Raw genomic sequence first — 19,425 nt, forward strand, 5'->3', positions numbered from 1 at the left:
AACATACAGAAACTCAAATCCTTCTGTTCACCTGATTTAGAATTCCTCACAATCAAATGTCGACCGCATTATCTACCAAGAGAATTCTCTTCGATTATAATCACAGCCGTATATATTCCCCCCCAAGCAGACACATCGATGGCTCTGAACGAACTTTATTTGACTCTTTGCAAACTGGAATCCATACATCCTGAGGCTGCATTCATTGTAGCTGGGGATTTTAACAAGGCTAATCTGAAAACAAGACTCCCTAAATTGTATCAGCATATCGATTGCGCAACCAGGGCCGGAAAAACCTTGGATCATTGTTACTCTAACTTACGCGACACATATAAGGCCCTGCCCCGCCCTCCTTTCGGAAAAGCTGACCACGACTCCATTTTGTTGATCCCTTCCTACAGACAGAAACTAAAACGGGAGGCTCCCACGCTGAGGTCTGTCCAACGCTGGTCCGACCAAGCTGATTCCAAACTCCAAGACTGCTTCCATCACGTGGACTGGGATATGTTTTGTATTGCGTCAGATAACAACATTGACGAATACGCTGATTCGGTGTGAGAGTTCATTAGAACGTGCGTTGAAGATGTTGTTCCCATAGCAACGATTAAAACATTCCCTAACCAGAAACCGTGGATTGATGGCAGCATCCGCGTGAAACTGAAAGCGCGAACCACTGCTTTTAATCAGGGCAAGGTGACTGGTAACATGACCGAATACAAACAGTGCAGCTATTCCCTCCGTAAGGCTATCAAAAAAATCTAAGCGTCAGTATAGAGACAAAGTAGAATCTCAATTCAACGGCTCAGACACAAGAGGTATGTGGCAGGGTCTACAGTCAATCACGGACCACAAGAAGAAAACCAGCCCAGTCATGGACCAGGATGTATTGCTCCCAGGCAGACTAAATATTTTTTTTGCCCGCTTTGAGGACAATACAGTGCCACTGACACGGCCTGCAACGAAAACATGCGGACTCTCCTTCACTGCAGCCGAGGTGAGTAAAACATTTAAACGTGTTAACCCTCGCAAGGCTGCAGGCCCAGCCGGCATCCCCAGCCGCGCCCTCAAGAGCATGCGCAGACCACCTGGCCGGTGTGTTTACGGACATATTCAATCAATCCCTATACCAGTCTGCTGTTCCCACATGCTTCAAGAGGGCCACCATTGTTCCTGTTCCCAAGAAAGTTAAGGTAACTGAGCTTAACGACTACCGCCCGTAGCACTCACTTCCGTCATCATGAAGTGCTTTGAGAGACTAGTCAAGAACCATATCACCTCCACCCTACCTGACACCCTAGACCCACTCCAATTCGCTTACCGCCCAAATAGGTCCACAGACGATGCAATCTCAACCACACTGCACACTGCCCTAACCCATCTGGACAAGAGGAATACCTATGTGAGAATGCTGTTCATCGACAACAGCTCGGCATTCAACACCATAGTACCCTCCAAGCTCGTCATCAAGCTCGAGACCCTGGGTCTCGACCCCGCCCTGTGCAACTGGGTACTGGACTTCCTGACGGGCCGCCCCCAGATGGTGAGGGTAGGCAACAACATCTCCACCCCGCTGATCCTCAAAACTGGGGCCCCACAAGGGTGCGTTCTGAGCCCTCTCCTGTAATCCCTGTTCACCCACGACTGCGTGGCCACGCACGCCTCCAACTCAATCATCAAGTTTGCGGACGACACAACAGTGGTAGGCTTGATTACCAACAACGACGAGACGGCCTACAGGGAGGAGGTGAGGGCCCTCGGAGTGTGGTGTCAGGAAAATCACACTCAACGTCAACTTAACTAAGGAGAGGATTGACTTCAGGAAACAGCAGAGGGAACACCCCCTATCCACATCGACGGAACAGTAGTGGAAAGGGTAGCAAGTTAAGTTCCTCGGCATACACATCACAGACAAACTGAATTGGTCCACTCACACAGACAGCATCGTGAAGAAGGCGCAGCAGCGCCTCTTCAACCTCAGGAGGCTGAAGAAATTCGGCTTGTCACCAAAAGCACTCACAAACTTCTACAGATGCACAATCGAGAGCATCCTGGCTCTCCAGAAGGCTCTCCAGAGGGTAGTGAGGTCTGCACAACGCATCACCGGGGGCAAACTACCTGCCCTCCAGGACACCTACACCACACGATGTTACAGGAAGGCCATAAAGATCATCAAGGACAACAACCACCCGAGCCACTGCCTGTTCACCCCGCTATCATCCAGAAGGCGAGGTCAGTACAGGTGCATCAAAGCTGGGACCGAGAGACTGAAAAACAGCTTCTATCTCAAGGCCATCAGACTGTTAAACAGCCAACACTAACATTGAGTGGCTGCTGCCAACACACTGACTCAACTCCAGCCACTTTAGTAATGGGAAATGATGTAAAATATATCACTAGCCACTTTAAACAATGCTACCTAATATAATGTTTACATACCCTACATTATTCATCTCATATGCATACGTACAGTGCCTTGCGAAAGTATTCCGCCCCCTTGAACTTTGCGACCTTTTGCCACATTTCAGGCTTCAAACATAAAGATATAAAACTGTATTTTTCTGTGAAGAATCAACAACAAGTGGGACACAATCATGAAGTGGAACGACATTTATTGGATATTTCAAACTTTTTTAACAAATGAAAAACTGAAAAATTGGGCGTGCAAAATTATTTAGCCCCCCTTGAGTTAATACTTTGTAGCTCCACCTTTTGCTGCGATTACAGCTGTCAGTCGCTTGTGGTATGTCTCTTTCAGTTTTGCACATCGAGAGACTGAAATTTTTTCCCATTCCTCCTTGCAAAACAGCTCGAGCTCAGTGAGGTTGGATGGCGAGCATTTGTGAACAGCAGTTTTCAGTTATTTCCACAGATTCTCGATTGGATTCAGGTCTGGACTTTGACTTGGCCATTCTAACACCTGGATATGTTTATTTTTGAACCATTCCATTGTAGATTTCGCTTTATGTTTTGGATCATTGTCTTGTTGGAAGACAAATCTCCGTCCCAGTCTCAGGTCTTTTGCAGACTCCATCAGGTTTTCTTCCAGAATGGTCCTGTATTTGGCTCCATCCATCTTCACATCAATTTTAACCATCTTCCCTGTCCCTGCTGAAGAAAAGCAGGCCTAAACCATGATGCTGCCACCACCATGTTTGACAGTGGGGATGGTGTGTTCAAGGTGATGAGCTGTGTTGCTTTTACGCCAAACATAACGTTTTGCATTGTTGCCAAAAAGTTCAATTTTGGTTTCATCTGACCAGAGCACCTTCTTCCACATGTTTGGTGTGTCTCCCAGGTGGCTTGTGGCAAACTTTAAACAACATTTTTTATGGATATCTTTAAGAAATGGCTTTCTTCTTGCCACTCTTCCATAAAGGCCAGATTTGTGCAATATACGACTGATTGTTGTCCTATGGACAGAGTCTCCCACCTCAGCTGTAGATCTCTGCAGTTCATCCAGAGTGATCATGGGCCTCTTGGCTGCATCTCTGATCAGTCTTCTTCTTGTATGAGCTGAAAGTTTAGAAGGACGGCCAGTTCTTGGTAGATTTGCAGTGGTCTGATACTCCTTCCATTTCAATATTATCGCTTGCACAGTGCTCCTTGGGATGTTTAAAGCTTGGGAATTTTTTTTGTATCCAAATCCGGCTTTAAACTTCTTCACAACAGTATCTCGGACCTGCCTGGTGTGTTCCTTGTTCTTCATGATGCTCTCTGCGCTTTTAACGGACCTCTGAGACTATCACAGTGCAGGTGCATTTATACGGAGACTTGATTACACACAGGTGGATTGTATTTATCATCATTAGTCATTTAGGTCAACATTGGATCATTCAGAGATCCTCACTGAACTTCTGGAGAGAGTTTGCTGCACTGAAAGTAAAGGGGCTGAATAATTTTGCACGCCCAATTTTTCAGTTTTTGATTTGTTAAAAAAGTTTGAAATATCCAATAAATGTCATTCCACTTCATGATTGTGTCCCACTTGTTGATTCTTCACAAAATAAATACAGTTTTATATCTTTATGTTTGAAGCCTGAAATGTGGCAAAAGGTCGCAAAGTTCAAGGGGGCCGAATACTTTCGCAAGGCACTGTATATACTGTACTCTATATCATCTACTGCATCCTTATGTAATACATGTATAACTAGCCACTTTAAACTATGCCACTTTGTTTACATACTCATCTCATATGTATATACTGTACTCGATACCATCTACTGTATCTTGCCTATGCTGCTCTGTACCATCACTCATTCATATATCTTTATGTACATATTCTTTATCCCCTTACACTGTGTATAAGACAGTAGTTTTGGAATTGTTAGTTAGATTACTTGTTGGTTATTACTGCATTGTCGGAACTAGAAGCACAAGCATTTCGCTACACTCGCATTAACATCTGCTAACCATGTGTATGTGACAAATAAAATTAGATTTGAGGGCGTCGGGAGATGCCTTCAAAACCGGCCACTAGGGGCAACAGTGAGCGCTATTACCATGAAGTAAGCTTGGGTTTTGCAAGGGAGCTGTGGCAAACACTCGTTTTCACATTTTATAGATTTAACCTTATCCCAAACCTTAACCGAACAATTCAGAATGAATGCCTAAACTTAATGTTTTGACCCTATCCCAAACCCTAGCCCTTGACTCTTTGGAACCACTTCGAAATTTGACATTTGGAGAAATGTCAGAATCTGAAGTAAAATTGGTAAAACCGGGAGATCTTGATGTGACGCTCAGAGTATGCCTTCACACACACACACACACACACACACACACACACACACACACACACACCTGTGATATGGGAACATGAGACGTCAATGTAATAAGTACATAAGGCAGTTTTGCTTTGTGTCCCGTCTTACTGGGTACACTGCATTTCAGTGTCTGTGTGTAGTCTCAGTGTTTGGCTTCAAGCGAAACAAAAGGACAGGCAGCGGGGGAAATATGATCAGTGGCCCACATCAAAACACCAGGCATGATGAGAGTGCTCCTCAGACACAGGGACACACGCGCACACACGGCACTGGGTGGCGTTACCTACTAGACGAGCAACCGTCATCCCACCTCCACACTTCACTCTCTCATATAGAGTGGTTTTGGAGCTACAAGGGCATGTATCAGGGTAGAGTCTTCTTATCTACACCCGCTCTCTCACCCTCACCTCTCCCAAAGGCAGGGCTCTCTTACAGACATGGATAGGTAGTTTTATAATGGTGTTAAATCTGTAAAATCTAGTTATAGAGTCTGGCTCTGGGATCTGAGCTGACTCTAGAACACCATTCTGACAGGAGGAGGTGGAGAAAGAGAGAGTGAGATACGGAGGGAGGGGGAGATGGAAAGAGGGAAAGAGAGCTCTTAGGGATTGAGGGACGGAGCACAGTGCATGGAAAATCCTGGATGAGGCTACCTACTGAATAGTGTGTGTGTGCGTGCGTGCGTGCATGTGTACATTGTGAGCATTACTGCAACCATGGTGGTGACCAAGACTGCATTATGTGCACGTGCGTGTGTGATAGCAGAGGTTGCTGGCTGGCCAGACAGAGCCAGTCTGAGCGCAGCCTTGAGTACCGTTTAAGGACAACGCTAGCCAAGCTATAACAAACACACACACTAACAGATCATGAATCAAGATGCAGTGCAACACAGCAAGGGCTTTGACATTCTTTAAAATATGACTCAGACACACACACACACACACACACACACACACACACACACACACACACACAGCTTCTAAAGAGAAATAAGGTAATGGACCTGAGGTAAGTGTCACCTATAAAACAGAGAAATGTGTGTGTATATAGTGTGTGTACTGTGAGTATGTTTATAGAGGTTCTACACATGTGTGCTTTCGTGCATTTGTGCCTTTCTGCTTGTGTGTGCTTAAATTGCCTGTCTGGAAGACAAATTGTTCTACTATATACGCCAAACGTGATTTAGACTTTGGTCTTTCTGGAGATGAGATATTATTCCAATGTTCCTCCGTCTCCATATGAGTTTGCCAAAGCACTGATTCCATTACCTCTAATCACTTACTACTGGACTGGATATACCGTTATTTAATTACCAAGACCATGGCTGATTTCCTCAGATTTTTTTAAAATTACAATTTGCACATAAACACACATACTATACGTTACACACACACACACACACACACACACACACACACACACACACACACACACTTGCTTTCCCACAGTAAGGTGTGACAGTGTTGACTCGGGGGAGAGAGAGGTTCATTGTAATGAGAACTGGAGAGAAACTGTAGCTGCTACCTAACTATAGCACTGGAGAGAGAATGAGAGAGAGAAGGGTGGAGAAAACAGAAGATGATAGGAAAGAAGAAGGATGTTAGAGATGCTTTAGCTAAAGACTTAAAGCTGGCAGGGTTAGGGGTCAGAGGTAAGAAGTCGCAAAAGGTTTTGTTGTTTGGATGAGACATTTCCTCCCACCAATCTGAAGGTTTACCATCAGCCATGCTATTGTGACAGAGACACTTGGCAACAATAGAGAATGACAAGAGAAATCTCTTTTACGTCCTCATATCCCTCAACTCACCCTCTCTAGGCCTATATTTTCCTTCCCTTAAATCCCGCCTCCCTTCCACTCATCAGTTGGAGTGATAGGATTGGCCCTCAGAGAGCAGGAAGTGGAGGTGAGAGGAACACACCGTGATAAGTTGAGAAAGGGCAGGGAGCAACAGGATCCATGGTAACAGCAGTCAGGTCCCATCCCATCAAGGCTATAGCGTTTAACCCCTTGTAACTAAGGGACGGTTCCTTGGCTCAAAGCCATCAATTCATAGCCTGTAGATGCACTACATGAACAAAAGTATGTGGACACCTGCTGGTCGAACATCTTTGTCCAAAATTATGGGCATTAATATAGAGTTGGTCCTCCCCGTCATGACGTTGCCCTCTTTGGGTACAGCGAGCACCATCCCCCCCTCTCTGTCTCCTCCATTCAGGCTGCTGCGACCTCAGGTCGTAAATTCCTGGAGGAGATTATCTCCTCATGGCCACAGTATAGAGAGAGAGTGAGTTTTCATAGAGAGAACAAAGGAATTTCTCCCACTCACAGAACTGGAGGTCAAAAAAGTATTTATGTTCTGGAGAACGTATAAAAGATCGGTGAAGAATCCAGCTACGAACTGGTCAGTTTGGTACAATTTTGTGAAACTCATGAGAGACAATACGGCTACATTACCATAACGCTGTTTATACAATAGCCTCAGATATGAGGCTTACATCTAATTTTTGTATAAGATGAATGAGTGAGGATGATACTGCTTGTGAAATTGTGTAATGTGATTTTGGACTATTTAATGAAGGAAACTCCAATTCCCTTTGGAGAATAACTAAATCAGAGGACCGCCCATGAGCACAGTTATGGTCTGGCGTCCTGGGACAGCCCCTTTTCTGCTCTTAAAAAAACCCCACCTGGGTTTTCTGTCACCAGACCGAGCTTACCTCAATTTCAAGGGGGCTAAGGGTTGAGAGGAGACCAGCTTCCCTCGATAACGAGAGGCCAAGGTTTGAGAGGAGACCATAAACCTAAGATTTGAGTAGATGGCTGAATCTTTTAACCATACCACGTGGTTAAACTCTTAGACTATAGATACCGACAGAATAAGAACAAGTCTTTGATATTAGGAATTCGGTATCATTGAACGCGAAGACCGACAACCGCCGAAACATCTATTCTATAACGACATGAATGAATGTCACTCTGAACTATATATATATTGATTGCAATTATTCCCGAATAAGTGAGCGTTCATGTGCAAAGGATTAGAATTTCAATTGTTATAATTATCAACTTTGTAGTGTCTCATCTCAGTTGACCCCCACTTACCTTTTTGTCCAACAAGCCGCGCTACCGGTTTATCCCACAAGAGAAACTCCGTTATCCTTTCCTTGTAACTATCTACTGTTTGTTTATGCATTTCTGTGAATTACTTAGTAAATAAATGATTTGAAGACAATTGATGTATGGATGACTCATAGTGAAAACTGGGTTCGTGCATATAACCAACATTTTACGACGTTTGGAATGAGACTAACATGAGAAATAATAATTCATTAATTCGAAGACTAAGTGATATTCAAATATCTGAAAGTTATATTAGGAAAATTCTAACTTTATCATCTGAATATTTTCCTTGGTGCCCCGACTTCCTAGTTAATTACAGTTACATGATTAATCAGTTTAATCCCGTAATAACAATTACAGAGAGTTATTTGATAAATAAGCCTTCTGTTTTAATGATGCCAAAGACACGACATCCCTTTGCTGCTACAACAGCCTCCACTCTTCTGCAAAGGCTTCCCACCAGATGCTAAAACATTGCTGCAGGGACTTCCATTCAGCCACAAGAACATTAGTGAGGTCAGGCACTGATGTTGCGCGATTAGGCCTGGCTTGCAGTTGGCGTTCCAATTCACCCCAACAGTGTTCGATGTGATTTAGGTCAGGGCTTTGTGTAGGCCAGTCAAGTTCTTCCACACAGATCTCAACAAACCATTTCTGTATGGACCTCGCTTTGTGCATGGGGGCATTGTCATGCTGAAACAGAAAAGGGCCTTCCCCAAACTGTTGCCACAAAGTTGGAAGCACAGAATCGTCTAGAATGTCATTGTATGCTGTAGCATTACGATTTTCTCTTCACTGGAAATAAGGGGCCTAGCCGAACCATGAAAAAACAGCCCCAGACCATTATTCCTCCTATGTATTGGGGCAGGTAGCGTTCTCCTGGCGTCCACTAAACCCAGATTCGCCTGTCGGACTGGCAGATTGAGAAGCGTGATTCATCACTCCAGAGAACGCTTTTCCACTGCTCCAGAGTCCAAAGGTGGTGAGCTTTACATCACTCCAGCCGATGCTGCATTGCGCATGGTGATCTTAGGCTTGTGTGCTGCTCGACCATGGAAACCCATTTCATGAAGCTCCCGACAAACAGTTCTTCTGCTGATGTTGCTTCCAGAGATTGCATGGCTGTGTGCTTGATTTCATACACTTGTTCGCAACAGGTGTGGCTGAAATAGCTGAATCCACTCATTTGAAGGCATGTCCACATACTTTTGTATATATAGTGCATCTGGAGTCCCACCAATGCTGTTAACCCTTTGAGGAGTATTTATATACAGTACCAGTCAAACGTTTGGACACACTCATTCAAGGGTTTTTCTTTATTTTTACATTGTAGAATAATAGTGAAGACATAAAAACTATGAAATAACACATATGGAATCATGAAGTTTCCAAAAAAGTGTTGAACAAATGTGAGATTCTGCAAAGTAGCCACCCTTTGCCTTGATGACAGCTTTGCACGCTAACATATTGGTTACTACATGATTCCATATGTGTTATTTCATAGTTTTGATGTCTTCACTAATATTCTACATAGAAAATAGTAAAAATAAAGAAAAACCCTGGAATGAGTAGGTGTCCTAACTTTTGACTGGCACTGTATGTTGTTATACATTCTAACCAGCCGAGCTGGTTACAAATACACACATACATAAATATTAATGTACGTACACACACCTGCATGCAGGTACTTTCTCTCCCTCTCTTTCCCCTACTTTCAACAGCCATTGTCCTTTCTCAAACTTCTGATGCGATGGGAATTCATCATGTTACAGGTATGATCCCAATATCCATACAGGATCCTCCTCTAACAAGCCTCTGATAGGCTGTGTGTGAGGAGAGCCTGGGCAATAGAGGGCCTGTTAATCTGCTGTGGTAGAGGTCCTATGGATCTCCGGGAAACACACAGACATCCCTGACAGATCAGATCACAGGCAGTCTGACTCCAGCCTTGCTTATCTCACTGATACGCTGACAGTTTAAAACAGAGATATGAGTATTATTAGGTCTGCTTTATTTGATATGGTGGGGACTGGTGATGCAATCTGCCGTAAATGCCATGGGATTGCCATGTAAGAATGTGGTGCGTGTGTGTATGTAATCTAGCGACCTTTCTATATACACCGCACCACCACTTAAACCTCTCCTAGTGAAATGTCTGTTACGGAGGCCTTTTTCTTTTGTGTTCGCAACAAGACTGTTCCCACACCCTGTATGGCCCTGAAAACTGGGCTGCTTTAGAAGGGTAGGCTTCAGTAATGCCGCAGCATTAAAACACATCCCAGAAGACAGAGGAACCACTTAACATGTTCATGTCATGCTCCAGATCTGATGCGGCCGTGACATTAATTTTGTGGCCAATTAGAGTTTCTCCCCGCGAGCTCCTCTCACGCGTCTCATCAGTATCCGATTGCAGAGCACGAGCAGCAGATGAGACTGGAGACGCTAACATGGAGTTGAAGTAGTGTGTGGCATGTGGTTTTTGTATTGTGGTGTGTTTTGTCTTGGGGTTTTGTTGTTGGTATTGGGATTGTAGCTTAGTGGGGTATCTAGCAAAGTCTATGGCTGTCTGGAGTGGTTCTCAATCAGAGGCAGATGTTTATCGTTGTCGCTGATTGGGAACCATATTTAGGCAGCCATATTCTTTGAGTTTGTTGTGGCTGATTGTCCTTAGTGTCTTTGGTCCTGTCGCTGTGTTAGTTGACAAGTATAGGCTGTTTCGGTTTTCTTTACGTTTATTGTTTTGTAGTGTTTATTTAGATTTGTGTTAAGTTAGTTGAATAAACATGGATCGCAATCTACACGCTGCATTTTGTTCCGACTCTCCTTCACCACAAGAGAACCGTAACAGTACTTTTGTGCGGAAAGTGCAAATCAATCCCAGAACAACAGCAAGTCAGGTCTACAAACCTGACTCAGTTACACCAGCTCTGTCAGGAGGAATGGGCCAAAATTCACCCAACTTATTGTGAGAAGCTTGTGGAAGGCTACCCGAAATGTTTGACCCAAGTTAACAATTTAAAGGCAATGCTACTAAATACTAATTGAGTGTAAGTAAACTTCTGACCCACTGGGAATGTGTTGAAAGAAATAATTCTCTCTACTATTATTCTGACATTTCACATTCTTAAAATAAAGTGGTGATCCTAAATGACCTAAGACAGGGAATTTTTTTTACTAGGACTAAATGTCAGGAATTGTGAAAAACAGTTTAAATGTATTTAGCTAAGGTGTATGTAAACTTCCGACTTCAACTGTAGCTGTCCGATAACCAGTGTTGGAGAAGCTACTCTGAAAATATTTTATTTAACTAGGCAAGTCAGTTAAGAACAAATTCTTAGTTACAATGACGGCCTACCCCAGCCAAACCCAAACAACGCTGGGTCAATTGCGCGCCGCCCTTTGGGACTCCCAAATATGGACAGTTGTGATACAGCCTGGAATCGAACCAGGGTCTGTTGTGATGCCTCTAGCACTGAGGTGCAGTGCCTTAGACATCTGTGCCACTCGGGAGCACTATATAAAGTATATATACAGAGTAGTTTACCAAGCTACCAATTACTTCACACTGGAAGAAGTTAAACTACACTAAAGCTACCCTTAATAAATAAAGAAGTTCACTACATTCAAACTACTATGTGAAAAATGATCTTGTCTAAATATGAAATGCCAGACTACAAAATAACAGAAGAGATCACCCTGGAGTCAGATGTTAACAGAATGTGCAATTTAGCCCATTAAAACAAAATTAGGAATTAGGCATGTTTGCTGTCGAAAAAGAAAGGGAATTCCAACCAGCACATTTTTTATTTTGAAGAAGAAGAAAAAAGTGTAGTTCCAGTAGTTAGCTAAACTGTTAAAAGGCAAAAAAAATAAGTAATTAACTACTGAAAACATTATCAAGATCTAAATTTAGTTCTACCACCAAGCAACTGTAAAATGTAGTTACATTTCTAGTTGAACTACCTGTACTTCACTAACCCGACACTGTTGATCTCATGGAATGATTGTCCTTGTTTCCTTTCTAAACATAATGTGAATGCAAAAAAGACTAGAACCACTTAATAGGTGAAGTGAACTGGCAAAATAGTTGAGTCCTCATTCAAAGTCAAGGGCAGTATGAATACAAAGACAATATTTGCTTTGGTTTTTCACTTTGAAGTTCACTTTGAAGAGGACTGAGATCAGTTATTTTAAAAAGGACTATGTGAAAACACCCTTAAGTTTACTAGAGCACTTCTGAACATGGTTCTATACGTCTTGATAATACAAACAAGTGTGTATTTGAGTCTGGATACACTCCCGCTCAAAAAGGTTGGATCTGTTTTGCCATCTGGAAAGACATGACATTTTAATTTTATAGATTAAAAAATATATATATTAATGGCAAAAATATGGTGAAGAAAAGGTGACTTAAATTTTACCCATTGCTGTAGCCAGGGACCACTGTTTTGGATGGATGTTTCTCAGGCCCTCTATATACAGTGTGTGTATGTCATCTAGATCAGAATGAGCTCACTGGTATAACAATACTGTCAAAACAAATTGAGATGAGTCCACTCAGACATAATCTAGGATTGAATCCCAGGAACTAAATGAGGCCACGCACCGGGAGTCACACATAACAAGAACAACGAGCAAAAATAAACATCACAGAAGAAAAACCGGAAGAAAAGAAGAGGGAACAGCTGATGGAACAAGGACAGATTAAAAGAGTGGAGAGATAATGATTGGGGGAAAGAGGTGATAGGGATGGATGGATAATCCGTGGCTCTTCCTATAATGAAGATGCCCGATTACAGTCTACCCTTAATCCATTAGGCCCAAATGCGTGTACACACACACACACACACACACACACACACACACACACACACACACTGAATGATCACAATACAAAAATACTGTATGCTTTCTGTACACTTGTTATACTCCTGAGACCCAGTGCTAAACTATCAAGGCTGGCTTTCAAAGTTGCATACACTTCATCTGAGACAGCAAGGTCGGATAATAGGGACAGCTACGCAGAAAGAGAGAGGGGGGAGATAGAGAGAGAGAGAGCGATAACTGCAGTCCCAGAAAGAGGACAATGCCAGGAGCCAGGAAGTAGAGCATTCAATTAAGGGCATCGTGGCCTAGATGGTACACTTCCACAATGCATCTCTGCTTTGCCCTCTGTCCCTTCTCCCTCTCTTTGCCCTACTGTCTCTCAGTTCAGCAGTTAGAGGTGTGGCATACCTGAAAAACACCCGTCTGAAGCATCATGTGAACACCTGGGCCCCCCAGGCGCTCACAGTGATCAATAATTCAACAACAGCATGCTGCAGAAAAACACACACACACAAGTACAGCAAAATAGGACACCAGGGATGAACACACTGACTAAAGCTTCCCTACGCGCCACTTGGAAACATGACTCTGGTGCTCTGAAAGTGTTCTGTCAGCCTTCAGGTAAAGCTGGAACACAGGACACCAGGCCAGACAAAGCCCTGTGGCTCTATGGCCTCTATAGTGCTTAACACCCAGCAGCTACCTTACATGACTTAGTCGTGGACAAAAGTTTTGAGAATGACACAAATATTAATTTCCATAAAGTTTGCTGCTTCAGTGTCTTTAGATATTTTTGTCAGATGTGACTATGGAATACTGAAGTATATTTACAAGCATTTAATAAGTGTCAAAGGCTTTTATTGACAATTACATGAAGTTGATGCAAAGAGTCAATATTTGCAGTGTTGACCCTTCTTTTTCAAGACCTCTGCAATCCGCCCTGGCATGCTGTCAATTAACTTCTGGGCCACATCCTGACTGATGGCAGCCCATTCTTGCATAATCAATGCTTGGAGTTTGTCCGAATTTGTGGGTTTTTGTTTGTCCACCCGCCTCTTGAGTATTGACCACAAGTTCTAAATGGGATTAAGGTCTGGGGAGTTTCCTGGCCATGGACCCAAAATATTGATGTTTTGTTCCCCGAGCCATTTAGTTATCACTTCTGCCTTATGGCAAGGTGCTCCATCATGCTGGAAAAGGCATTGTTCGTCACCAAACCGTTCCTGGATGGTTGGGAGAAGTTGCTCTCGGAGGATGTGTTGGTACCATTCTTTATTCATGGCTGTGTTCTTAGGCAACATTGTGAGTAAGCCCACTCCCTTGGCTGAGAAGCAACCCCACACATGAATGGTCTAAGGATGCTTTACTGTTGGCAAGACACAGGACTGATGGTGGTGATCACCTTGTCTTCTCCGGACAAGCTTTTTTCCGGCTGTCCCAAACAATCAGAAAGGGGATTCATCTGAGAAAATGACAGTACCCCAGTCCTCAGCAGTCCAATCCCTGTACCTTTTACAGAATATCAGTCTGTCCCTGATGTTTTTCCTGGAGAGAAGTGGCTTCTTTGCTGCCCTTCTTGACACCAGGCCATCCTGCAAAAGTCTTTGCCTCACTGTGAGTGCAGATGCACTCACACCTGCCTGCTGCCATTCCTGAGCAAGCTCTGTACTGGTGGTGCCCCGATCCCACAGCCGAATCAACTTTAGGAGACGGTTCTGGCGCTTGCTGGACATTCTTGGGCACCCCGAAGCCTTCTTCACAACAATTGAACCGCTCTCCATGAAGTTCTTGATGATCCGATAAATGGTTGATTTAGGTGCAATCTTACTGGCAGCAATATCCTTGCCTGTGAAGCCCTTTTTGTGCAAAGCAATGATGATGGCACGTGTTTCCTTGCAGGTAACCATGGTTGACAGAGAAAGAACAATGATTCCAAGCACCACCCTCCTTTTGAAGCTTCCAGTCTGTTATTCAAACTCAATCAGCATGACAGAGTGATCTCCAGCCTTGTCCTCGTCAACACTCACACCTGTGTTAACGAAAGAATCACTGACATGATGTCAGCTAGTCCTTTTGTGGCAGGGCTGAAATACAGTGGAAATGTTTTTGGGGGATTCAGTTCATTTGCATGGCAAAGAGGGACTTTGCAATTAATTGCAATTAATCTGACCATTCTTCATAACATTCTGGAGTATATGCAAATTGCCATTATTCAAAATGAGGCAGGAAACTTTGGGAAAATTCATATTTGTGTCATTCTCAAAACTTTTGGCCACGACTGTACATTAACTACTCATAGTAGCTCTATGGATCCAATCTATAGCCTACAGAGTGGCTTGTGTGACTGATCCAATTGATAGAGAAATGTCTCCGGACTGACATTTTAAAACCGGCAGCAGAAAATCAGCCCATTTCACTTTATGGAGTGAGACCAAATTAATCTGTTTCTTCTACATTACACAGGAAGCGATGCAGGTCCTAATCCAGGCACTTGTCATCTCCCGTCTGGACTACTGCAACTCACTGTTGGCTGGGCTCCCCACTTGTCCAGTAGAAGCTTGCATCTACTACAAGACCATGGTGTTTACCTATAGAGCAGCCCCTCCCTACCATCAGGTTATAAGCAAACCCTACATCTCAATCCAAGTACTCTGTTCTGCCTCCTCTGGTCTCTTGGCCCTCCCACCTTTATGGGAGAGCAGCTCCTGCTTAACTCAGTCCAAACTCTTCTCGGTCCTGGCATCCCAACGATAGAACCAACTTCCCCCTGAAGCTAGAACAGCAGAGTCCCTGCCCATCTTACGAAAACATCCGAAACCCTACCTCTTCAAAGAGTATCTTAAATAATCCCACAGCATCCCCCATCACACCCCCCCACAAAGAAAACACACTTGGATTTGACTTTTTCCTCCTGCTAGCTCAGACTTTGCTGATAGCTACTTTAGAGGAAAATTTTACTTACTATGACTGAGATATGTGCTTGTCAAACCTAGCTAACTGCAAGTCATTCTAGATAAGAGCATCTGCTAAATGACTCAAATGTCAAAAGGGGTCAAAAGACGTGACATTCTGCTTGACTTGAAGCACCGTCTTATGAAGTGTTAATATTGCCTTATAGACATGCATACATCTTAGAAATGCAGTCATATAGCATTATGAAACGGTATAGCAAAGCAATAAGGCACAAAAGACCAACGTGACTGGTGCCATGTGACAGGCTCTGTCCATCTTTATACAAGGTGAATAAAAATGTTCATCTCTCATCCAATTTCTAAAGACTAGCTCATAATGTGTCAGAGCAACATGTTTTGGTAGCTCAGCCCCAACTCTTACCTAACCCCTAGTCAATGTAACAGTATTTCTCCTCCAAACCTCTCCTATTCACTTCTGTCCTCATCTCCTCTTATCTATTCCTCTCCCAATTCCTTCTCTACTCTCAACCCCTCTCTCCATTCCCTCTCCTCCCTCTTAGTGTTGAAAACAAGACTCCAATGGTCAAGAGACTGGAGCAAGATAATAGACTATACGGTCAATGTCCCTGACTCCCTGCTGTCTTTCTTCCCTTCCTCTCTCCCTCCCTCCTTCCTCTCCCCTTATTTTTCTGCTGATAGAGAATTAAAAAGGGAAAACACATCAGCAGGAGCGAGGTCAAAGGCTGAGGCTGAGTACAACTCTGGTTAATGTGTTGCTATGGCGTTAACAGGAAATATCTGAGTAATATTTTTAGGGCAGAATTTTTTTTCCTGACCAAGAAAAATTCTAGGTCATACTTATAACCTGAGGCCAATTGTGTGTGTGTGCCCAGATGGCCCTTTTGTGTTCCAGAGTCCGAAGCACAACGCGCTGGCCAGAGACCAGACGGGAGGACAGGTCCTCAAGCCCCTCCCCTGAGGAAACAGAGAAAGATGTCTCCACCAGGAAGGAATCTGGAGGATCCGGACCCAGTGAACAACAGAGGTGTGCTGAAAACCTGTCTTCAGTACCAGTGTGGTGCTTGTGTGAAGGGGATGAACAGTACCTCTGGAAATCCTTTGTAAATAACCCCAATCAGTGTCACGCTGTGAATTTATTTAACCTTTATTTAACTAGGCAAGTCAGTTAAGAACAAATGCTTATTTACAATGACGGCCTACCCCGGCCAAACCCTAACCCGGGCGACACTGGGCCAATTGTGCGCCGCCCTACGGGACTCCCAATCACATCCGTTTGTGATACAGCCCGGAATCGAGAGATGAGATGCAATTCCTTAGACCGCTGCGCCACTCGGGAGCCCACTGAATCGTGCTAGGACATAGACACCATGGTAACAGAGGGGAGACTTGCGCTATAAGCAGAGAAACTGAGTGGCCCCTCATTTGTCCATCTGTAAAACACACACACCCAAAATGCACATGTCCATACTTCCATCTGTTATGTGAATTCCAGGCACACGGTAGAAATTCCGATCTCCTCTTTGTTGATTTGAGTGAAACTGATGTTGCCTTATGAAAAACAAAGATCAGACATGACCTTTGAGCCTAATTTATGCACTCTCTGCTCCAAATGGGCATACTTGGAATTCTGCAAAGGCCATCATGCACACACAGTGCAGAACCATGTTTCAACACCCCACAACCTTATTAATATACTCAATAACCACGACACATTGCCCACTGAAATGACCTGTTGAAAACTTGTAATAATGATAATGTATTACCATCACTGTTATGCAACATGTCTGAACTGTTACAGTGGCCTATTCCAGGACTAGGAGGTTTCCCATGGCCAGCTAATCCGTTTTAATCCAACCGTCCTCCCTCGATTCTGCCTGTCCAGTCAACAAACTGTTCCTCTGTGTCAAACAGAATGAAGTAACAGGCCAGAGAGAAAATCTGCTATAGCCTCCAGCACCGCACCGCACCGTCCGGTCGGCATAACGGTCTTCAAGAAGAGGCTGGGGTATTTGGCCAAGCATTTCATCTGAACAAGCTGTTCAAATGGGTTGCAAATTAACCGTTATGATGCTGTCAAACCAAAACCAGTCGTTCATGTATGAGGTTAGTTACACAGTAGGTGTAGTGATAAATAGGATTAAACATTGAACGATAATTCATTCACGATTAGATAAACACAGAAAACCATGATAACTACTCACTCATATATATTTTTTACAAGGTTGGAGACTCAATTGGTATCAGTGTTTCACTGCCTGCGTCTCCAAAAGGTCATTCCTATGATAGATGGCAGCACAACTGGAGCTGTCAGAGCGGTGGGCCGGGAAGAGAGGGAGGATGAACGTAGTAGGCTAACCTAAACAATAGCCAGGACGGCATAAAACCAACAGAGACAACGGAACAAGACATGCGTACCCGATTGTAAAATAGTTTACTAAAACACACAAGACCCCCTTATTAAAGACACAGGCTACGGTCTATGTTTTTCTACAAACAGTTCCTACAAAGTTTAACCTATAAATAGGCCTCATAGTAATTTGTAATGACATACATAGGCTAGCCTACAAAAAAGTGACATTCGATAATTCTCGATAATTCTCTATCATAGCGTATCCAACAAACACTCGTCTCATCCAACCAGACATGGGCTATAACGCTACCTCGTCATAGATAACCTAACAGCTCTGCTGGCTTCCAGTGAAACCGGGAGTTTAAACGGTCATTAAACCGAAACGGATACAAAGTCTCCAGCGCGAGCGTCCCGCTACATTCGGCAACAAAGTTATCAAAGGCCTACCGCGGTTTACCAAAGTAAATTCATACCCAATTAGCATTCACAACAATAGGGCGTTTGAAAATGGTATTAAGTAATAACACACTCACGTTCCGAGGATCTCTTTCAATTCAAATATTTTCTTGATATCGTCGACTTGCTTTTTCCACGTCCCTTTCCCGGACTCTCCATTCTCCCGATCCATGGTGGAACAGGGGAAAACCGGGGCAAACGACGCCAGTGAGTCTCAGCAGCCCCCCGCGATAACGCAGCTTTCCCACGCTTCGAGTTACACGTCCTGCTCGTGGGGAGCAGACCCACGCGCATAGAACGAGCTAGGCAGAAAACCTTTTCGAGCTCGTGGCTTTCCCGCTGTCGAAATATCTCCGCAGCTCTCTAAAACAGGTCTCCTGTTTTCTTCGCTTATTTTTCTGTCTACAGCGTTCCGTTTGACCAACAATGATCTTTCACCGTTTGCGGTTGCACCTGCAGGTTCAACTAGTCTAGATGATCTTGACGTAAATGCTTTGGGTCTACGTGTCACCTTTGCGCGATCGCCTTGTCTCTCTCTCCCAAAAAATGTTCCCGTTTTAATGAAGTCCTCTGTTGAGCCGTGTGGTGCGTAATGCGAGGAGCATTATTTCATCTTACCATGCTGATTGTGCCATCGGTTGTTATGGCAATGAGGGAGGCTAGGATGCTGCTCATCGCTCGATTTGACAGCGTTGCGCACAAGTGTGTGTGTGTGTGTGACTGGATGTCTAGAGATAATTCGCATTGCACCAAAGATACGTTCACGAAACCAGAGTATTTGCAAACCATCAAAAACGGACACACCTGTTTCTAAATAAGTAAATTATTTATATTGGCCAATGTTTATTATGATGGATGTTGGGCTATTCCAGGTCAGATGATGGAGTCTACATTGGGACCCATGCAACTTGCTGTGAAGTTTGAGAAAGGATGTCTCCAGATAAAATGTGAAAACTTGCCATATTACTATGTCTT

The 19,425-nt window shown here is 43.8% G+C and overlaps 1 protein-coding gene across 2 annotated transcripts in view; it reads right to left on the reverse strand.

Annotated features, from left to right (window-relative positions):
• LOC118365958 (calcium/calmodulin-dependent protein kinase type 1D-like) overlaps positions 1–19,220 on the reverse strand; it is a 70,290-nt gene extending 51,070 nt beyond the window's left edge. Inside the window, exon 1 of one of the 2 annotated variants that reach the window (XM_052492099.1) lies at positions 19,069–19,220. In XM_052492099.1, coding sequence (XP_052348059.1) covers positions 19,069–19,085 — 17 coding nt within the window. In that variant the 5' untranslated portion in view covers positions 19,086–19,220. The other variant, XM_052492098.1, reaches the window with a different exon arrangement.
• Between the last annotated feature and the right edge of the window lie 205 nt (positions 19,221–19,425).

Source organism: Oncorhynchus keta, chromosome 33, assembly GCF_023373465.1.
Source record: "Oncorhynchus keta strain PuntledgeMale-10-30-2019 chromosome 33, Oket_V2, whole genome shotgun sequence".
Classification (NCBI taxonomy): Eukaryota; Metazoa; Chordata; class Actinopteri; order Salmoniformes; family Salmonidae; genus Oncorhynchus; species Oncorhynchus keta.